The sequence below is a fragment of the Beta vulgaris genome, chromosome 9 (assembly GCF_026745355.1).
Source record: "Beta vulgaris subsp. vulgaris cultivar EL10 chromosome 9, EL10.2, whole genome shotgun sequence".
Lineage (NCBI taxonomy): Eukaryota > Viridiplantae > Streptophyta > Magnoliopsida > Caryophyllales > Amaranthaceae > Beta > Beta vulgaris.
In genome coordinates, this window is record NC_079210.1 from 37,783,811 (window position 1) to 37,804,647 (window position 20,837).

The 20,837-nt window shown below is 37.0% G+C and overlaps 2 protein-coding genes across 2 annotated transcripts in view; both read left to right on the forward strand.

Annotated features, from left to right (window-relative positions):
• The window catches only part of LOC104903680 (brefeldin A-inhibited guanine nucleotide-exchange protein 5), a 38,712-nt gene extending 21,214 nt beyond the window's left edge, over window positions 1-17,498 (forward strand). Inside the window, exons 12-33 of the mRNA XM_048635801.2 lie at window positions 540-662; window positions 758-811; window positions 889-977; window positions 1,082-1,178; window positions 1,276-1,374; window positions 2,574-2,756; window positions 3,130-3,240; window positions 3,326-3,510; window positions 4,507-5,133; window positions 6,267-6,684; window positions 6,868-7,107; window positions 7,226-7,349; window positions 7,432-7,580; window positions 9,394-9,744; window positions 10,791-10,957; window positions 11,025-11,236; window positions 11,321-11,487; window positions 12,421-12,537; window positions 13,400-13,536; window positions 14,533-14,866; window positions 15,785-15,880; window positions 16,968-17,498. Of these exons, the coding sequence (XP_048491758.1) occupies window positions 540-662; window positions 758-811; window positions 889-977; window positions 1,082-1,178; window positions 1,276-1,374; window positions 2,574-2,756; window positions 3,130-3,240; window positions 3,326-3,510; window positions 4,507-5,133; window positions 6,267-6,684; window positions 6,868-7,107; window positions 7,226-7,349; window positions 7,432-7,580; window positions 9,394-9,744; window positions 10,791-10,957; window positions 11,025-11,236; window positions 11,321-11,487; window positions 12,421-12,537; window positions 13,400-13,536; window positions 14,533-14,866; window positions 15,785-15,880; window positions 16,968-17,033 (4,146 nt within the window). The 3' untranslated portion in view covers window positions 17,034-17,498. The remainder of the gene's footprint in view (window positions 1-539; window positions 663-757; window positions 812-888; window positions 978-1,081; window positions 1,179-1,275; window positions 1,375-2,573; window positions 2,757-3,129; window positions 3,241-3,325; window positions 3,511-4,506; window positions 5,134-6,266; window positions 6,685-6,867; window positions 7,108-7,225; window positions 7,350-7,431; window positions 7,581-9,393; window positions 9,745-10,790; window positions 10,958-11,024; window positions 11,237-11,320; window positions 11,488-12,420; window positions 12,538-13,399; window positions 13,537-14,532; window positions 14,867-15,784; window positions 15,881-16,967) is intronic.
• Window positions 17,499-18,358: 860 nt separating this feature from the next.
• On the forward strand, window positions 18,359-19,647 carry LOC130590215 (uncharacterized). Its single transcript, XM_057392250.1, has 3 exons — window positions 18,359-18,768; window positions 18,811-19,157; window positions 19,232-19,647. Exons 1-3 carry the CDS (start codon window positions 18,359-18,361, stop codon window positions 19,645-19,647), a joined length of 1,173 nt encoding a protein of 390 aa, XP_057248233.1.
• The last annotated feature ends 1,190 nt before the right edge of the window (window positions 19,648-20,837 follow it).

Here is a 20,837-nt window from a genome sequence, read left to right on the forward strand (position 1 = left end):
AGAATTGAAATTCTAGAATTGAAATGAAATCCATGTCCCCAAACACAACCTGAAGGGATTTATATATGGCCAACGAGCTAGGTCATCAATGAAACTCCCTTTGGAGGGGCTTTGGACCTCCGAAACAAATCAGAAGAAGCGAAAGGGAGAGGCAACATAAGTGATGATTGAAAAATTTGCTAGTAACATGCTAGAACTGTATTAATTTATGTACGTGAAGGAAAATTACAGCAAATGGACTTAAATTGCCAAATTCTATCTAAAGTCATTTCTGCAGAAGCAATATGTTACCTTTTTAGAAGGGTGTATTTCAATTTCATGTTTGGTTTGCATTAGTGATAATAATTTTACGTTGAGTCATTGACTGTATCTACAGGACATTAATGGTCAACTTAGGTGTTTTTTGTTGTGGTTGGTTTGAGGAGTGGAACTCTGCAATCATCATTCAGTCTTGTTATGTTATAACTTTTCTATCTGTACACATATGTGCATTTCTTTATATTCATTTATCTGTTTTTAAGTATTAATTTTTGTTGCAGGGCCTACTGGAAGGTGTCAGCCATACATTTACTAAAAATTTCCATTTCATTGACTCAGTGAAAGCATATCTTTCCTACACTTTGTTGCGGGCATGTGTCTCACCATCCCCTGTAATCTTCCAGGTTCATCCATGTGCCTTTTTCTGACCCTTTGCCAATCTGGTGAGTATTAAATTGCTGTTCAATATATTTACGTTGTCTATTGTTTGTTTTGATAGCATGCAGCTGGAATATTTGCCGTGTTATTGTTACGATTTAGAGAGAGCCTTAAGGTACTGTTACTGATACCTCATGTTGAAGTTTTTGATTCCTTGATCTTCAACCTCATTCTGATGCTGATCCCTTCCAGGGTGAGATTGGAATCTTCTTTCCCTTGATAGTGTTAAGGTACTTGGATAATGCAGAGTGTCCACCTAGTCAGAGGTCTAGTGTACTGAGGTGAGAATTTCTACTTGTGAATTATCTATGGCATCTCATCTATCACACAATATATTACTCTCTTTTTGGCATTGGCTCCAATTTCACAAAGAAGAGTTTTGTAGGATGCTTGAGAAGGTATGCAGGGATCCGCAGATGCTTGTGGACATATTTGTCAATTATGACTGTGACCTGGACGCACCAAACCTCTTTGAACGAATGGTATCTGCCATAGTCTACGACCTAGTCTGTAAATTTTGTCTTTAGTGAACATTTCACACACGCCTTAACCTGATTCCCCCTCCCCCAATTTTGTAAGGTTACAACTTTGTCAAAAATAGCTCAAGGGACTCAAGCATCAGATCCAAATCCTGTTGCTGCTTCTCAAAATGTATCAATCAAGGGTTCATCACTTCAGGTAAACTGATTTCTAATTGGTTTAGTCTCTAGCCGATCCAACCTTTGTAGTGCCTTTTGTTTTCATATTTGTTGTCAGATTTTAATTTTCTTTGTTTCGCTATGTTCTTTATATGCTTAGCTTTACTTTTATCAATAAACTATCCAATATTATCACGCGTAGACAGTCTTTCCTTTTTTTCGTATTATTTACTCTGCTCCTTTAGTACTGACTTTCTTTGTGTATCAAAATTGGCAGCTGTATCAGATGCTAGTAAAAATAGAATACTTATGTTTGTTATAAATGCTACTCGATATAAAATCAGATACTGAAATCTTCTACTAAAATTGGATAAAATTAGTGAACTGGGTTCTCTATTTGAAATGTGGGTAAATTATCTTCCATCTTTGTGTGAACATCCATTCTTTTCTATTTCAATGCTATGCAGCAAACATGTATCGTCTATTGATCTCTAGAATTTGATTTTGGGGATTAGAGTTTTTCTGTTATTCGACCAGATGGAAATTAGAATGTGTTTGAACCAGCATTGAGTTATGTGCTGTTCTTCTTTTAGATCATTGACTAGCCCAAGTTATTTGCTGAATCATTGCCAAGGATTTTATAGTCCCTCTCATGAAACTCCCACAGCTATGGGGGAAGATTAAATGTTCAATGTGGCTGCTTCAGATTAAATGTTACTGTACAATTAAGAAATGAAGTGTAACTTAATGTGCTTATAAATAGTTAGTTTATTGCGACTATCTTTTTAACTCTTGTCCTTTTACAACTATCAGATCATTGCATTCTCTTGAAGAAATGGATATAGCGATTTATTTCTAATAACATGTAGAATTAGGTCTGAAGTAAAACATGAGACCTTAAAAAGAGTGAAGAGTGGTATTGATACCTAAAAGATGATGATATCTTATCTACTCGATGTCTTGATATAAGCAATGAGTTGTTATTTTATGCCATTAATAAAATAACATTATTTTGTTGGTGCTTTAGGTGGATAGCTTTTAATAGTCAAATATCATATTTACTGTTAAGGCTTGTTTAGGAACCATGTCTTGCACATGTTTCACCATGTAGTTTTTATCCCATGAATTGCTTAAAGAGCAACTTCAACTTTCTGAGGCTGGCAACAAGTACTTTGAGATTTTGACATTCCCTCGTAAATATGTATAAGTTTCACACATTGACAATTACTTCCATTTCAGTGCCTTGTAAATGTGGTTAAATCATTGGTTGACTGGGAGAAGTCACTTAAAGTATCAGAAAAGCAGACTTCTACTGATGACGAGCTTTCTGGCATGACCAAACCAGAAAATAGAGAGGATGTTTCTAGTGATTTTGAGAAGGCAAAGGCTCATAAGTCAACAATTGAAGCAGCAGTAGCTATGGTAAGATCTGAGAACTAATTATTCGTCTCTAGGTTTCTGTCTTAGGAATTAGGATATCTAACTGACTTTGGCTTCTTTTTCCATGTTTGTATATCAATGAAATTCACATATATTACGCATTTGTTTAGGTTTTCCCAATATCTTATAAGGGCAAGAATGTTTTTCAGTGAGCAGAATATGTAAAAAAAAAAAAGCAAGCTTGTATTGCTTGTGGGATTTACTGTTGCATAAAATGGAAAGATACCTTCTCCCCCCCAAAAGAAAAAAAAATAGAAAATGAAAGACCATTACCAGAATTTGTCTTGTTGTAATTATTAATGGGCTAGAGATGTAGGATTTATCATATGTCTGCCTTTTTTTTTTCCTGCTACAGTTCAATAGGCAGCCCAGCAAGGGTGTGGAGTATCTAATATCTAATAAGCTGGTGGAAAATACACCTGCTTCTGTTGCGGAATTTTTGAAGAATACATCCAATTTGAACAAGGTAAAGTTTAGTATGTACTTTTGAACTTATTGTCCGTCCTTGGTATGGAATTTTTTAATGTTTTGTAAGACTCTCTGTTTTGTAGGCTATGATTGGTGATTACATAGGCCAACATGAAGAGTTCCCCTTGTCTGTTATGCATGCTTATGTTGATTCCATAAATTTTTCTGGAATGACTTTTGGTGCTGCTATAAGAGAGTTTCTTAGTGGGTTTAGACTTCCTGGAGAAGCTCAAAAGATTGACCGCATCATGGAAAAATTTGCTGAACGGTGGGTATTTTCAGCTGTACTCTTACTCAGTTGTGAATTTCTGATGTTCTGTTTTTGAGAAAGTGGATTGAATTCATTGAAGTGACCAACTAGTTGACTTTTAATTCCCTGTCTTTATCTTCTGCTCCATTTTTCATGAGAATATTGTAAACAATTTCATTTACTTGTTTCGGGGTCTTAGTCTCCTTTCTCAGGGTTGAACACCTAAGTAGAATACTTGATTTGCTGCAGGCCTGCAGTAGCCCAAGCCTTTAAGTAAAGATTACCTTGTAATGGCCTCTTAGCCTCCTAATTGTTCCATCCCTTAATAAGTGTCTTCGAGGTTGTGCACGCAGATTATGTAGTTGTTACTTTTTAGTCATTTTATTGCTAATCAGATTAAGAATATACGTTGCATTGGTATTATAACATGAAAAGTAGAGGTGCATTGATATTCTAAGCGGCAACTAATATAGAACAAGGAAGTGAGTCGATTGGACAAATGATCAGGAATGGAGGGAGTAAAAGAATTAAGAAAGGATATATAGGACTTCTATACTTCATAGTACCACCTCTTTTTGAATGTCAATTTTTCCCTCCAAGTTATTCTATTCCATAAAAAATATTACTTTTTGGTTTTCCGTCACAAAATATCCTTTTATTAAAAGAGTAACATTGTTTTATTTTAATCACTTAATCGTCGTTTCTTAAGGCTACCGCTCCTTTTGGAAAAGAAGGGTTTACTTTTTGTGGATGGAGGGATGTTATGCGAAGAGCTTTGCTTGGGAAGAGGCATCTCCTTTGATTGGTTTTAGTAGGGGGTTTTCTTCTGTTGTATAACATATGAACTCAAATGGGTATCATATGGGTCTTTCTGCTAATTATGTGGTTACACACCGTCATTACTTATACGTGAGTGTTAGTGGTTTCTTTCCTGACATGAGCTTTTATTCAACCTTTTGAAACGCATTTCAGTAGTGCTGGTTGTTTACTCAGACTTTGTATTGTCTCTTGCAGCTATTGTGCAGATAATCCAGCTTTATTCAAGAATGCAGATACAGCTTATGTTCTTGCCTATGCCGTCATAATGCTGAATACGGATGCTCATAATCCTGTGGTGTCAACTAGAATGTCAAAGGCTGATTTTGTGCGTATGAATACTATGACTGATGCAGAAGAGACCGCACCTCAGGAGCTCTTAGAGGAGATATATGATTCTATTGTAAAAGAAGAAATTAAGATGAAAGATGATCTGTCTAGCATCGGTAAGAGTAGCAGACAGAAACCAGAAACTGAAGAAAGAGGACGCCTGGTCAGCATCCTTAATTTGGCTCTTCCTAGAAGTAGGTCTTCAACAGAAGTAAAATCGGAGACTGATGCTATAGTTAAGCAAACACAAGCCATATTCCGAAATAGGGGTACAGAAAGGGGGGTTTTTTATACCTCACAGAAGGTTGAGCACATAAGGCCCATGGTGGAAGCAGTAGGATGGCCTTTCCTTGCTGCATTTTCGGTTGTCATGGAGGAAGGAGATAATAAGTCAAGGGTTCTGGCATGCATGGAGGGATTTAAATCTGGAATTCATATTACGCATGTTCTAGGAATGGATACAATGCGATATGCCTTTTTAACATCATTAGTCAGGTAACTTCTAGTGCCTAGGAGAGTAGGAATTACGCTTAAAAGATGTGAACTTTTACTGATTGCATGTCAGTCATTTGGCTGCTGATCTTCTCCTTCTCTTCCCTGCATGTGTAAATTGTCTGCACATTCTGTAGTCCCTCACATATTAGAGCAAATTCCCCAGAATGTGGTTTTTTTACATGCTGGGGCGACGTTGCTTTCAGCTGTTTCTTCTTAATTTCAAAATCAGTCTTTGAAGATTTTTGACATGATTCTCCAAATTATTAATTCATGGCTGGACACTCCACTCTAGACAAAACAGCGGGTGTTACCATGACGTTCTCCCTTGAAAGGCTCGATACTCTTCATAATCTGGCAGGGTAGAATCTTCCTTCAAAAAGGCCGACTTACATGAGAATGTTACTTTCAGTTGTTTCTTCTTGATCTTGAAATCAATCTCTGAGAATACTTTTTAGATTATTTTATTAAAAAGTTTAGTTGAAGAATCTTCTGGGACAGTGTTTCTTTTAGATGTCGTCCGCTTTTACATGATATTCCTCTATCTTAGTTTATTGATTTTCTGGGATAATATTGCTTTCAGTTGTATATCTCGCCGTTAGGCTTTATAATATATGAAACGGAATCATTAAAAGTGAATATTTGATAATCTTAGTTGCTGTTTATTTGGTAAGAGTTATAATATCATTAAGACAAAATGTGGCGGCCAATTGTTTCAAGAAATAATAGTGTATAAAGTAAACTGATACTCTTGTTGATGGCTGAAGGACTTTTAAGATATACTTCCTCCAGTTTATTTTACTTGCAATATTTTCCTTTTTAGGAAGTTGTATATTACTTGTTACATTGACATTTTTGGTTATATATTCTCTTTCTCTCTCCTAGCACATGAGATCCCTTTATATCTCTCTCTATCTCGCTCCTCTCCTAAATTATTGTGCCGTACATTAATGTTGCAACTTGCAAGTAATAAAAAATGGAGGAAGTATTTGTTTTAGTTGACATTTTGTTGATTTTTTTAATTGCCTGTTTCAAAAGATTTGTGTTTTTATATTTGTTTGGATTTCTTCTGAGACTTTTAGGCGTGAATGATATCATCATGTAATACTTTTAGTTTGGCTGATCTGTTTCTACAGGTTCACTTTCTTGCATGCGCCCAAGGAAATGCGCAGCAAAAATGTTGAAGCCTTGCGGACTTTATTAGCTTTATGTGAAACTGATACCGACTCTCTTGAAGACACATGGAATGCTGTTCTGGAATGCATTTCTCGACTAGAGTTTATTACCTCAAATCCTGCTATTGCCGCAACTGTGATGCTTGGATCAAATCAAATTTCCAGGGATGGACTTCTTCAATCTCTTAGAGAGTTGGCAGGGAAACCTACAGAACAAGTATTTCTGAACAGTGTTAGGTTGCCAAGCAGTGCAGTGGTCGAGTTTTTCACAGCCCTTTGTGGTGTTTCTGCGGAAGAACTGAAACAAACGCCAGCGCGTGTTTTTAGTCTACAGAAACTTGTTGAAATAAGCTATTACAACATGGCCCGCATACGTATGGTATTCCCTCTGCAGAATTTATGCTCTTGGTTTTTCTTTAGTGATTCATTAGGTGTCCTTGTAGTTTGAGTTGTAATTGTTTATCAGAACTCTGTTATACATCACGAAGAGCCTGAAAGCTTCTTGACTCACGAACATGTGCCTGAGGAGGAGTGAGATTGATGTCTTGATTTTATTTTTCAGGTGTGGGCTAGAATATGGTCTGTCCTTGCCAATCACTTTATTTCTGCTGGTAGTCATCATGATGAGAAGGTGGCTATGTATGCTATTGATTCCCTGAGACAGCTCGGCATGAAGTATTTAGAACGTGAGGAGCTCACCAATTTTACATTCCAGAATGACATTTTGAAGCCATTTGTTGTCCTCATGCGAAACAGTAGAAGCGAATCCACAAGAAGGCTTATTGTTGATTGCATTGTTCAGGTTGCTGAGTTGACATTTCAATTGTTCTCTCTGCTCTTACTGCACTCCCAGCGTTGACATTTACTTTGAGTTATCATTGTATCCAATCAAAATTTACATTGTGTTTCTCATTTAACAGATGGTTAAATCAAAGGTGGGAAGCATAAAGTCAGGCTGGCGAAGTGTTTTTATGATTTTTACCGCTGCAGCGGATGATGAATCAGAACCCATTGTTGAAAGTGCATTTGAAAATGTGGAGCAGGGTGAGCATAGCTGCTGTTTTCCTGTGTTTACTAGACATGTTAGATGAAAATCAATGTTATCTGACACTTGTGTGAATTTCAGTGATCTTGGAACATTTTGATCAAGTAGTTGGGGACTGCTTTATGGACTGTGTTAACTGTCTTATTGGGTTTGCCAACAATAAAAGTTCCCATCGCATAAGTCTGAAGGCTATTGCACTGTTGCGTATTTGTGAAGACCGACTTGCAGAGGTTTGGCTCTTTATAGTCGATCAAAATCGTTCATGCTTTTGGTAGCTATATTACCGTGTATCTGACTTTTATAGCTTATCTGCTAGTTTCTATCGATCTTCATTGAACTCATCATTTGCTAGTATTTTTCTTCTAGTGAATATGAGATAGATATTCACTATGTTTTCTAAGATGAGAAACTAATTGATTTTTGCCTATGGGTTGAATAGTGAATACTGCTCCAATTTAACTGACCTGTTGGGAGTTGCATTGATGCATATGACACAAGTAGGGATAAGTTTGCCATTAATAATACAGATGTAATGTTAGCAAACATTTGGCATGCAGGTCTTATTGGATAAAGTTAGGAACTTTGAACTTATCTGCTTCTAACATCTTTCTTTTTGTTGCAACCTTTTGTTTTAGTATCTAAGATTAAATTTTATTGATCAAGAATTTATAGGACTATTTTTTAGCATAAAGCACCCCACCTAGGAATTGTAATTTAATTTTTTTCTCAAGAAATAGCTATATTGTTGATTTTTTTTTTAAAAAAAATCTTTATAAGATGTTTCCTCATATCTGTGTTTCCAATTTCGCTTTCTGTTTCTATGCAACATAGTTTATGTGTGTGGCTTACCCATCATATGATTTCACTTTGACTTGCAATATGATATTGTTGACAGTCTACCATTTGGTTTATTGCTTTATATATATATATATATATATATATATATATATATATATATATATATATATATATATATATATATATATATATATATATATATATATATAATATATATATATATATGTAGAAGTGAGTTCATATGAGAATGTATACTTATATGAGAAATGAGAATGAATTTTACATGATATAACTCTTATGAATAAGTGATGTAACTCAAATGAAAAAGTGATGTAACTCCAAAAACAAAATATTTGAAAAAAAAAATTCAAATTTTTTTTTTTTTTTTGAATTCAAAATTTTTTAGAGGGATATAACTCTAATGAATAAGTGTTGTAACTCTAAACCAATCGTGTGGTTGAGATTCATTCTCATTTCTCATGTAAGAAGCATTCTCATGTGATCTTGCCTCTCTCTCTCTCTATATATATATATATATATATTTCCTCCGTTTTTTTTTTTACATGTTACACTTTCAAAATCACTGACTCCTAGGCAATTTTTGGAGAGGAGAGAGATAGAGACAAAGAAAACAAAAGGGTCCCATGTGAACATGTGATAGGAGAGATAGAGAGAAGTTATTAACCAGAATGGAAGTGTACATCTAATTTGAAATTTCCTGAAATAGAAAGTGTAACATGTAAAGTAAAAACGGAGGAAGTATAATATTTGAAGTCAAGCATCTAGCTTTTCAACTTTCATATATACATGAACATTGCTTTCTCGGTTGGTTATAGTAGACCTGTACACCCTGTGTTTGAAAGTGATTGTCATCTTTGTCTTTCGTGACCAACTGTTCTAAATGTTGAAAAGTATCACTTTATGACATTGGTACATAGTTGCTGTATATATTGTTACTATTGATTAATTTATCCTGTTATATCCTGTTACTCTTGTTTTTATATATAGTTAAACTAGGAGCTTCACTTTAAAAGTGGGGCAGTATTTTGTAAAATAATTTCCTCCTATTCAAGTAGATCAAGTCTGTCACTTTTCCTGTTTTCCAAATACTTTTCAGTGGTACAATATGTTTGTGCTGCTACTTTAGTTTCATTGTATTCTTGAAAGTGATGCTATAGGCACAAGTCATTGATATCTCCCGTTCCTTTTAGCTAAAAGGACTCTTTGGTTTTATTCGAATGTCAGGGTCTTGTACCTGGTGGTGCTTTGAAGCCTATTGATGTAAACGAAGATGAAACTTTTGATGTGACTGAGCATTACTGGTTCCCGATGCTGGCCGGTTTATCAGACCTTACTTCAGACCCAAGAGCTGAGGTCAGAAATTGTGCCTTAGAAGTTCTGTTTGATTTGTTGAATGAAAGGGGTAGCAAGTTCTCTCCATCGTTTTGGGAAAGTATCTTTCGTCGAGTTCTTTTTCCTATCTTTGATCATGTAAGACATGCTGGGAAAGAGACAGCTTCTAATGATGATTGGCTCCATGAAACCTGCATTCACTCGCTCCAGTTGCTGTGTAACCTTTTCAACACTTTCTACAAGGTATGAAGTGCCGTTACTTTTGTCTTAAATTGTCTCGTGTGAAAAGATTGTTGATCCGTTGTTTGCATGGACTTTTTTGTAATTATCAAGTGTTGTTTTGTCATTGACGTCTATATGTTTCTGTCATGGATTCATTACTTCAAAAACGTCTTGGATAATTGCTTTCTAAAATGTTAGGATATATGATATCTTTCTCAAAAATAAATTGTTAGAATGTAATTTTTTTTTTCATCTGGTAAGATGAATACCTTTGGACTGCCCTCACAAAGGGCCCAACCCAGAGGCCCAAATAATTGGAATGAGGGGGAGTTGTAAGGGGAATGCTCCTCCAAGTACCCCTCACCTGGTTGGATTCGAAAACCTGACCTTGAGGTCATGAGAAGGAATTCCTACCAAGTGACCCACGCTCAGCTTGGTAATTGTTTGAATGTATTACTATGCCTACATTTGGTACTTCTTTTAAGAGAAAAATGGGGAGAAGTCTGTTCTTGTTGAAGATGTGATGATAGCATGGTTGCTATAAGTGTTATGATGTTGAACTGGAAGAATTACAAGTAACATATGCTGGAGAGGATAATGCATTTCTATTCCTTTCCTGTGAATCACCAATATGTTTTTTTTTTTGCTGAAGAAGCCTGTTATTATTTGGAAATTATACAAGGCTTGTAATTTCTCAAGCTCATTGATCTTCTCTGTCACAAATTATGCTTCAATGCCCTTAATTATCTCTAATAGTGATTGAGGGCATAATTGTTTACTGTGATGGAGGCAAATAGAAAGCAGTTGAGGATAAAAGATGGATAATGCTTAAGTGGTCTGCGTATTTATCCCTGGGTCATATTGTCTAAAATGAAACAGAAGGCTTTAGAGAACCTAAAAACATTGCTAAAACAATACCTCGATGGTTAAAGAAAAATCTATCTCAAGGGTCCCTATTGATCCAACTTATCACTTGGAAGTAAAACTGTCCGTTGGGTGAATGATGCAGTCAAAACATATACTTCCTCTGTTTTCCTAAATAAATTTGTCAATTTTTCTCATTTTAGGAGGTATGTTTTATGCTGCCACCATTGCTCAGTTTATTATTGGATTGCGCCAAGAAGACTGACCAATCAGTGGTGTCTATAGCACTTGGTGCACTTGTTCATCTCATTGAAGTTGGCGGACATCAGTTCAGTGATAATGATTGGGATACCTTGTTAAAAAGCATAAGGTTTGTATCTGCCTTTCTCCTTTCTTTTATTTAATTCATCTTTTAACATTATTTTCTTCGCCAACAGAGATGCTTCATACACTACACAGCCACTTGAACTGCTGAATGATTTGGGTTTTAAACATTCAAATACACCCGAGCAACTGGGGACTTCTAAGCCTGATGTTGGTGATGGTGTTTCTATTAATTCTATTGGCCATCAGTCTGTGCATATCGGGCAATCTGATGGCAATGAAGGTGACACAAATGGTGATAGCTTGCATTCAGAAGTATCTGAAGGTCAGTTACCAAATTGTTTGTAGGTAGCAACATGGTCACTTCCTAACAGAACCAGAAGGTAAAGCTAAATTGTCTGCTGTGCAGGATTACCATCAGCATCTCAGAATCCCACTGATTCTGTGGACTTGCAGAGGAACCAGAGCTTAGGTCAAAGAATAATGGGTAATGTGATGGAAAATCGTTTTCTTAGAAGCTTCACCTCCAAGGCAAAATATGAAGAAGTTGATGTCGCCGTGCACCCTCAAACAGAGGTATTATGTAGCTCAAATATCTTTGGAGAATTTAGATGTTTGTTGGGAGTCCCTAGAATATGCACTTTTCAGGAGTCCACATCATTAAAGAAACTGCAATTGTGGTAATGGCATGTTGTGGTGTCATATTGTACTTTACAGCCATCGCACTGTGAATCGGCAAATTGGATGAAGCTCTATATTTCACTCAATTCTAGTGTTTCGGAACACCATTTCTGATTATACTTTAGCCCTGTATCTTATTATTTTCTGATGAATTAGATGCTCTAAACGTTTATTTGACTAAAATATAAATTTAATGCTTTCTCTTTTTCTGAGAGAAAGTTTTAGGCTTTTTTATACTTCCTGTACTTTTTTTAGTTGCCCCACTTTTTTATTTGGGATGTTCTGAAATAGGTGCAACATGCCTTTTCTGGCCTATCGGTACTCTCTCTCATCATCACATGAGCACCTTTTCCATCTCTCTCTATCCCTCTGCTATCACATCGATCTCTTATAATACCCAGTATCCCCTATGTTGCAACAAAGCAGATAAAGTGTCTGATAATAGTGTCAATACGCATAATGACTTCCGTAACCAGTTAAAAAATTTGATATTAAATTACAATGGTCTATGAAAAAGGTCGTGGTAGGATTTCCAAACACATGTATGGAACACCAAGCTGCTTTTGTGTATAATGTAGAAGATGGCCTTGATTTGATTACATAATCCATAGCTCCACTAGCATGCCATATTTATGAAGTTCTGCTCACAAAAATCATGCTTTTTGTGAAAATGGGCTTCTATGCAGTGGCTTGGTTGCTTGATAGCTGTTATTTTTATGTTACATATTTTGTTGCCTGTTGGTTCATTATTTTTGCATGGTTATTTTACTATTTCAGAGTTGCTAACTCTTATCTTTTGTGCTTGGCCTAAATTTGTTTCAACACAAGTTTCCCGTAATTGAGGAGCTTGATTCAAAGGACGAAGTGGAAAGCCTGCTGTTAACAACCATTAGGGGTAAATGCATCACTCAGTTATTGCTTCTCGGTGCAATAGATAGTATTCAGGTATTAATTAAATTTTTCTCTAATAAACTTCATGTGAACGGCCATAAGTGCTAATAGATTGTGTATACATATCCAATCTCTTGTAATTATTCCTTATAGGGAAAAGAAATGATCATGTTGGCTGTAGGAAAGACTATTATGTGTTGTGATTAGATGTTTTTGGTGAAGGCATTGTACATTAGTGTTTTTAAAGACGTGCCTAGGCGCAGAGGTGTGCAAAAAGGTGCACCAAACTGCAGTAGCTGCACTGAATATACTGTCTGCATCCTTGTTTGTACACACTATGACACAAGTCTTTAATATCTAGAATTGAGCGTCACTTCAGTGAGGCGCGTGCCTCACACCTGCGATTTGCACCTAGGCTCTATGATCTCTTTTGCTTTAGTGCACCTTGAGCCTTGCTATAGCTTGGCCAGAACTGCCAAGTGTCCCGCCATACATAGCCCATTGTTATTGCTATAAACCTAGAGCTTTAGAATGAATTTGTTAAGCACTGTGTTAAGATCGTGCAATCTGTATACAAAGCTTTATGCTTTACCTGGATCATATGAATAACTATTGCTAGGTTATATGAGGTTGCAAATGTGGTGTGCTAAATGAAGAAATAATAATCGGCCTACTTTTAATGTTGTCTTTTCTAATGCTTTTATATGATGACATATTATCTACACACGCGCGCGCGCGCGCACACACACACACACACACACACACACACATATACACACACATATATTTGAGACAGTTATTATCTTTGTAGCTATTATACTGAGATGGACACATCTTGTCAAACTTAAACATGCATCAATCATGCATATGTTGTTCTGGTAGTCTATGAACAGCTTCTGTTTTGACTTTTGTGCAGAAAAAGTATTGGACTAAATTGAAATCCCAGCAGAAGGTCACCATCATGGAAACTTTGCTATCCATTTTGGATTTTGCTGCTTCGTATAATTCATACCCTAACCTTCGATTGCGCATGCGCCACATTCCTGTGGAAAGGTAACCACTTCTTGGTACAAGCTCCTCATGAATTGTATTGCTTATATATCTTCTCAGGAGCGGCATATATCCATCTGTGCTTTGGAATTTTTCACTCTGTCACTAATATGCTGTATGCAGTTGTGATCAGGTGAGCTGGAGTGAACTGATGTTTCCGTAACATGACACCCAAATTCCTATTGCTCTGACCTTTTAGTCATGCTTAATCTATGCCTCAAAGCCTTTTATCTTTGTAAAACTCTCTGCAAACTCATGTGCAGTCATGAATTTGTGCATAAACTGAAGAAAAATGATCTGATCATTACTCTTACTTTTCTATTCCTGCAATTGAGAATCTCTAAATGAAATTAAAATTTTGATTTGATTCAATCACCAAAATTTTGCTGGTTCCTCTCGTTCATGTGCAGCTCTAGAATTCAGAGAAACAGCTGTGCACATTGGCAATCTTACCTTTCTACCTCCTCTATTTGCTTAAGGATCATTATCAGCAGTATGACACTCTGTTAATTGCAACCATCTCTTAAAAATGATTGAAATGATTAGCAGGCATGCTTAACTAACTTGTAGACTCCACGTCTCTCTTTTCCCAAACGGCCCTGAAAAGGATGTCCCATCTAAACTGTTCAAAATATTAAGCTTTATTAAGGGTATATTACAGTTTCAGGAGCCTTTATGGGATGCAGCTGACTTGTAAAACTAAAAGTACTCTGATTCTGTGGAAGAAGTCATCTGATTCTTTCTTATAGTGCTGTTTAATTTGTTAATCAATGTGTGTGGTGCCTCTACTTCCATATCATGGAAATCTAGAGAAAAATGAAGATCCAGTGGCGTTCATTTCCTTTTCATCTTGGACTGTTGCTTGCTTTTGCCATTGCCTTACTATGGCTTGGGAATAACACCTTTATTAATTGATTGTACATCCTTTCTTGTACTTATTACCTTTCCATCTTTTCCTTGTACGATAAGTACATCTAGTAACACATATTGACACTGCAGGCCTCCATTAAATCTTCTACGCCAGGAATTGGCAAGCACTTGTATATACATGGACATATTACAGAAAACCACTTCAGAACTTGATACTAGCAAAGATAACGATCTTGATGCGAGTGACATCCAGTATTCTAAGGTGTCCCAGATTGAGGGTGACCTCATCACAAGGGCCTCTTCTACTGGAGACGAGAAGCTTGGTCGAGTAGCAGAAGAAAAACTGGTGTCGTTTTGCGGGCATATGCTGAAAGAGGCATCTGATTTTCAGTCTGCTGTTGGAGAGACTACTGATATGGAAGTTCATCGGGTGTTGGAGTTGCGTTCTCCTGTAATTGTGAGGGTAGGTGGATCACGTTTGATTGTGTAATGCATCATGTGTAATTTTCGCATCTAGCCTCCCTTGAACAATGTTTTTCATGCAGCTAGATATGCATTCAATGCAGTTGCTACCTGGTGAAAGTTCTTAAACCAAATGACACATTAATCTCAAATATTCTCTCCGTGAATTTCCCACTATGATGCTGGATATTTGCGTGTGAAGAGTCATGATATATGATTTTGGCAGGGCATACTTGCTGAAAGGATCTTTTCCCATGTTTAACGCATATTAGATGTCAACATGCCTTTGAATTTTGTCTTTTTTTTTCTTATAGTTCCTCGATTGTTTACCTTCAAACAAATAATTTGCAATCATTTAAAAAAAGGCGATTGACTAGTAATTTATCGGACGATTAGATGTTATTTTGTTGAAGTGTTTGATGTAGCCATGTAGGACATTTGCATTATCATCCCTACGCTGATACGAACCGTAAATAGTTTTGCTGCATTGTGGATGTATTTTTGGCTATGTTTCTTATACTTATAGGAGGTACTTTTTCTTTTGGTGCCTGTATCCATGCTTCATAGTTTTTCATCATCTTCATGAATACATTTGTTTATATTGAAAATTAATTGCTATGTAAAAGAAGAAATTTTCTATGTTGAGTCTCTCCCAAACTAACCCCCTTTGTGCTTAGATGTACTTGAAACACAGTAAGACTTTTCAAGCTTTCTTTTGGGTGAGTCCGCAGCCAATCTTGGGAGTTGATTAGTGTCAAAGCCATCCTAAAGATGAAATGATGCACTTCATTTCTAGTAGATGTTATTTGTGAAAGTAAAAGCTAAAAAAATCCGAATTGGCCCCTTTTTTAAAGCTCTTTCAAAGTGATTCCCTCGTAAGTTCTATAAGCTCAAAATGAGAGTTCTCTCTGTGTTGCAGGTAATTAAAGGCATGTCTTCAATGAATACTCAGATATTCAGAAAGCATCTCCGAGAGTTCTACCCATTGCTTACCAAGCTTGTGTGCTGTGATCAGGTGATTATCTTGCTTAGTATTGGATTCTTTGTAGAACTATGTGAAGTATGTTTATTTGTTTAGGCAGGCGGATAAAGAATGTAGTACTCACAGGATTCCCAATATGGTAGGCTGTGGCCTGTGTATGCATTTGTAATTCTGTAGTGAATCAATAATGCAAACTCCAATGCTCTTCTGCTCAGCCACCTCTCTTCACAAGTTGCTTCCAGAATCCAGACAATCCTCATGTAATTTATGCCACAAACAAAATGGTTATCAAATGAATCCTCAGTCGACTTACTTTCTTTGCATGCGTGGCACCTTATTGATTTCATGATATCCAATAGCCTTGACGAAATTGTACATGCGCTCTTGTATGGAAATCAGGATCTGCTCCCTTTCTTCTCTTCCATTTCTTAACTCTAGATTTTGGCACCTAAAGTAGGGAAAAGCAAAAAAGGTCCTAAAAGAACTTCATATTGCCCCTTTCTGCATTCCTTACCCTTGATATAGTAAATGGCAATCTATTAAAGGAAATGAAGAGGATCCCGTCTATTTGAATTACAAATATGCAGAAAATACTTTTGATCTATAGTAAAAGGCTTATAACTGCACATGTGAGAACTGAGAAGTTATTGCAGTGCAAAAAAAACTGAGCTTGGGTTTTGTATGCTAGTCTGTGATGAACTATAAAAAATCATTAGTGTTTTGCATTCAAGAGAAATAATCGTCACTCACTTGTTCAGTGAGTCTCTGACACTTCGTTTGGATACAAGGAAATGAAGAGAAAGAGAGAAAAGGGAAAGGGAGGGGAACTGGTTACCTTGCTTTGATAAGAGGTTGGAGAAGGAAGGGAAGGGAGAGGGAGGGACCCATTTTCCCTCCCTCCTTAATGAACACCATCTCTGCAACATTATAGAGATATGGAAGGAAATTATAGCTTCACTTGCCTCCCTTTCTTTCCCCTCCACTTCCTTCCCCTTCCATGTTGCCATCCGGATAAAGTGCGAATGCTTCCTCCCTTTTCTATTAGGGTATTGTAACATGCCTATCATAGTGATTTGATGAACTTTGGCTTGGGGTCTCTTAACTATTCTGCTTGTTTCAGATGGATGTTCGTGGGGCACTTGGTGAACTTTTCAAGAGGCAACTTAGCTCGCTATTATCACAGTGAGTAATGCACACTGCTCAAAGTTGCTCGAATCCTGTCTCCAGTGGAGCGCTTGGGTATTGTATTGTTTTATTTGCTCCATACGCAACCGTCCCTATAAACACAGCTACAATTTTTGGATAATGACATTTTTGCCTTGCACTGTTTGTGCATTCCCTTGGCCTTCTAGGCAGTAACAGATCTCGAGTTTCTCGGTCTGCTAATTGTCATTTTCCTTTTGCCCTCCATAGACTTTAAAGAATTAGAAGCTTGGCTGTTATGTATAGTCGTAATTGTCTAATGCGGGAGTACTAGTTGCAGGAGGTAGTTTGTTGAAGAGCTAAATTACAGCGAGTAGTGTATTAATAGGGCTTATTTTTGTTATAGGAGCCATGTAGTATTCTACCTGGTGAAGCATAGAGGCATTGTTATATGAGCCGTTGCGGGATTATAATCATTATATGATTCAATCTGGTTCATGGCTGAAAACTTGAATCTTTAAACTTGCTTACTGCATACCATATCTTTTGACAACTTTCTATTTATTGGTTTTTTTTTTGGTTTCTGGTAGACTATTTATATGTTTTACTTAGGCTCCGTTTGGTTGAATGTATAATGATTTTACATGAAAACCATTTATCAAGGAAAACAAAACAGTAGATTAAATTTTCTTTGTGCAGTTAGAAGGAGAAGAAAAAGAGGGGAGTTAGGCAAGAGGAAGATATTGATATCCTCAATACCACATTTTTCATATTTTCTCTAAAAAAAACTTCTCTTAAAAATTCTTTTCTCCTCCTCGCATACCTAGTGAAACATAAATTATATGAGATTAATCAATTTACCAAAATTGAATTTGACTCACATAAACTTAAATTGGATGTAAGTTACTTGATTTTTTTTCTGAAAATATAACGTTTTTTGCAATATTTGTGAAACCGTTAGTGTTATTTCTTGCATTATGCAAGTACAAATGTATTCCCTCTATTTTCTAAAGATCTTCTTTGTTATTGTTTCTATAGATATCAAGGAGGATCTATTTGTGTGGGGTGGGTAAAGTAGAAGAGAGAAAGGGGTTAAGATAAATATATAAATAAAGGGGTTAAATTAGGAGAGAGAGAAAGGGAGTAACATTGAATTAATAATATAATGGTGGATCATATGATAGGAATGTGAAAGGGTAAAAAGAGGGAAAAAAAATTCCAAATAAAGAAGCTATCCAATGTGCAAATAAGAGGAAGGTAGTTATAGTTGCGTATTACCTCAAGGTGGAAGTCGATTTTTGGTGGTCGCAACATAAGGAGACGTTGTTGGCGAGGCCTGACTTTGATTGGAAGGCTTTCGGAGGAGCTATGAAGGAGAACTTTTATCCAAATTTCTTGAAGAGGCAAAAGGCCATTGAGTTTGAAGAGTTGAAACAAGGTGACATGATTGTGGAACAGTACTATGAGAAGTTTGTAGGATTGATGAAGTTTGCTCCAAAGTTAGTACCTACTGAGGAAAGAAAGGCTATTAGGTTTGAGACTGAATTTAGTATTGAGGTGAAGCTTAGGCTAGGAGGTTCAATTTTCAGGACCTTAGAGGAAGTGTACAATAGAGCTGCTTATTTAGGTTCCTATTTGAAACAAGATGGAGTTGAGAGCTCAAACAACAAGAGAGAGGAGAATCCTAGTCAGAATTTTCAGAGGAACGATAAGAAGTTCAAGCCTCAACATAACTTTCACCACGGAGGACAATCTAATGGCCAAAGGAATAGGGGCCAGTACCAATAAGAGAAGGGTGAAAATGGTCCTAATAAGGGAAGGAAAGGAGATGAACACGTGTATTTCTGCAAGAAGTGCCCCTACAATCATCCTGGGAAGGATTGCGAAGGAAAGCTAGTGGAGTGTAACTACTGCCACAAATTGAGTCATCGAGAGTATGAGTGCTTCTCCAAGAAACCTGAGTTGAGGACTAACAAGGGCAAGAGCAGAAATCAGTTTGGTCAGGGCAATCGAAACCACTCAGGAGGCAACAACTATCAACGTGGAGACAAGCGAAATGGAAACAACAAGGCTATTTCGAGTGGAGCTGGCCCTAGTGTGCCTGCAGTGGCAAGATTGAATGTCATAAGTGCTAGAGAAGCTGAGACGTCTAAGGATGTAGTTACGGGTAATGTTTCTATTAAGTCCACTTTTGCTAAAGCTTTATTTGATTCAGGAGCTGAACGTTCATTTGTTTCAAAGCTAGTTGTTTCAAAATATGGCTTAGAAACCGTAGGGATGTTGAAATTCCTATTATGTTACTATCTGGGGAAGTAGTAACTTGCTCAAGAGTATATGAGAATGTCCTTGTGAGAATTGGGGATGTAGACTTTGAAACCAACCTCATAGAATTTCCATTGGAAGACTTGGAGATCATTTTAGGAATGGATTGGCTTAAGGAGTATAAAGCCGAGATTCTTTGTGGAGAACAAAAAGTGAGATTGAGGAATAAGAATGGGAAAAAGGTGACTTTCAAGACTAAACCACAAGAAGGTAGAATTAAGATCATTTCAGCCTTAAGTTTGGTAAAGCAAGTGCAGAAGGGAGCTCCGTTATTCTTGTGTAGTGTGCAGAGGTTGGAAGAAGAGAAGCTTAAGATAGAGCATGTGAAGTGGTGAATGAGTTTCCAGACGTATTTCCGGAAGATATACCGGAATGCCACCTCAAAGGGAGTTAGAATTCACCATAGACTTAGTTCCTGGAACTGCCCCTATATCAAAAGCACCCTATAGAATGGCTCCAGCAGAGATGAAGGAGCTCAATAAGCAACTAGAGGAATTACTCGAGAAAGGGTACATTAGACCTAGTTATTCCCCATGGGGAGCGCCTGTTTTGTTCGTGAAGAAGAAGGATGGGAGCTTGAGGCTATGTATCAATTATAGAGATCTCAACAAGGTGACTATTAAGAATAAGTATCCGTTATCGAGGATTGACGACCTATTTGATCAATTAAGATGAGCTGGAATATTTTCAAAGATAGACTTGAGGTCAGGGTATCACCAATTGCAGATTGGGAGAAGGACATACAGAAACTGCCTTTAGGACGAGGTATGGTCACTATGAGTTCACCTGATGCCATTTGGTTTAACCAATGCACCAGCGATGTTTATGGACCTCATGAATAGAGTGTTTCGAGAGTATTTGGACAAATTTGTAGTCGTATTCATCGATGATATCCTTATCTACTCGAAGAACAAGGAGGAGCATGAAGAGCACTTGAGATTGTATTATCTACACTAAGGGAGAATCAGCTTTACGCAAAGTTCTCGAAGTGTGAATTTTGGATGGAAGAAGTGCTTTCTTGGCCACATTGTGTCAAAGAAGGGAATTTCCGTAGATCCGTCGAAGATAACCGCAGTGAGCGAATGGCCTAACCTAGGAATGTTACTGATATAAGGAGTTTCTTGGGTCTAGCTGGCTACTATAGACGTTTTGTGAAGGATTTTCGAGGGTAGCTAAACCAATGACTAGTCTTATGAAGAAGGATACGAAGTTCATATGGACCGAGGAGTGTGAGAAAGCCTTTAAGAAGCTTAAGGAGTTGTTGACTACAGCTCCGATTTTGACGTTGCCAGAGGAAAATGCTGAGTTGGAGGTATATAGTGACGCTTCGAAAAATGGTTTAGGGTGTGTGTTGATGCAAAATCGAAAGTTATAGCCTACGCTTCTAGGCAATTGAAACCGTACGAAGTGAATTACCCAACCCATGATCTAGAGTTAGACGCAATAGTAATTGCTTTAAAATTTTGGCGACACAACTTGTATGGGGTGAAGGTGAAGTTGTATACAGATCACAAGAGTCTGAGGT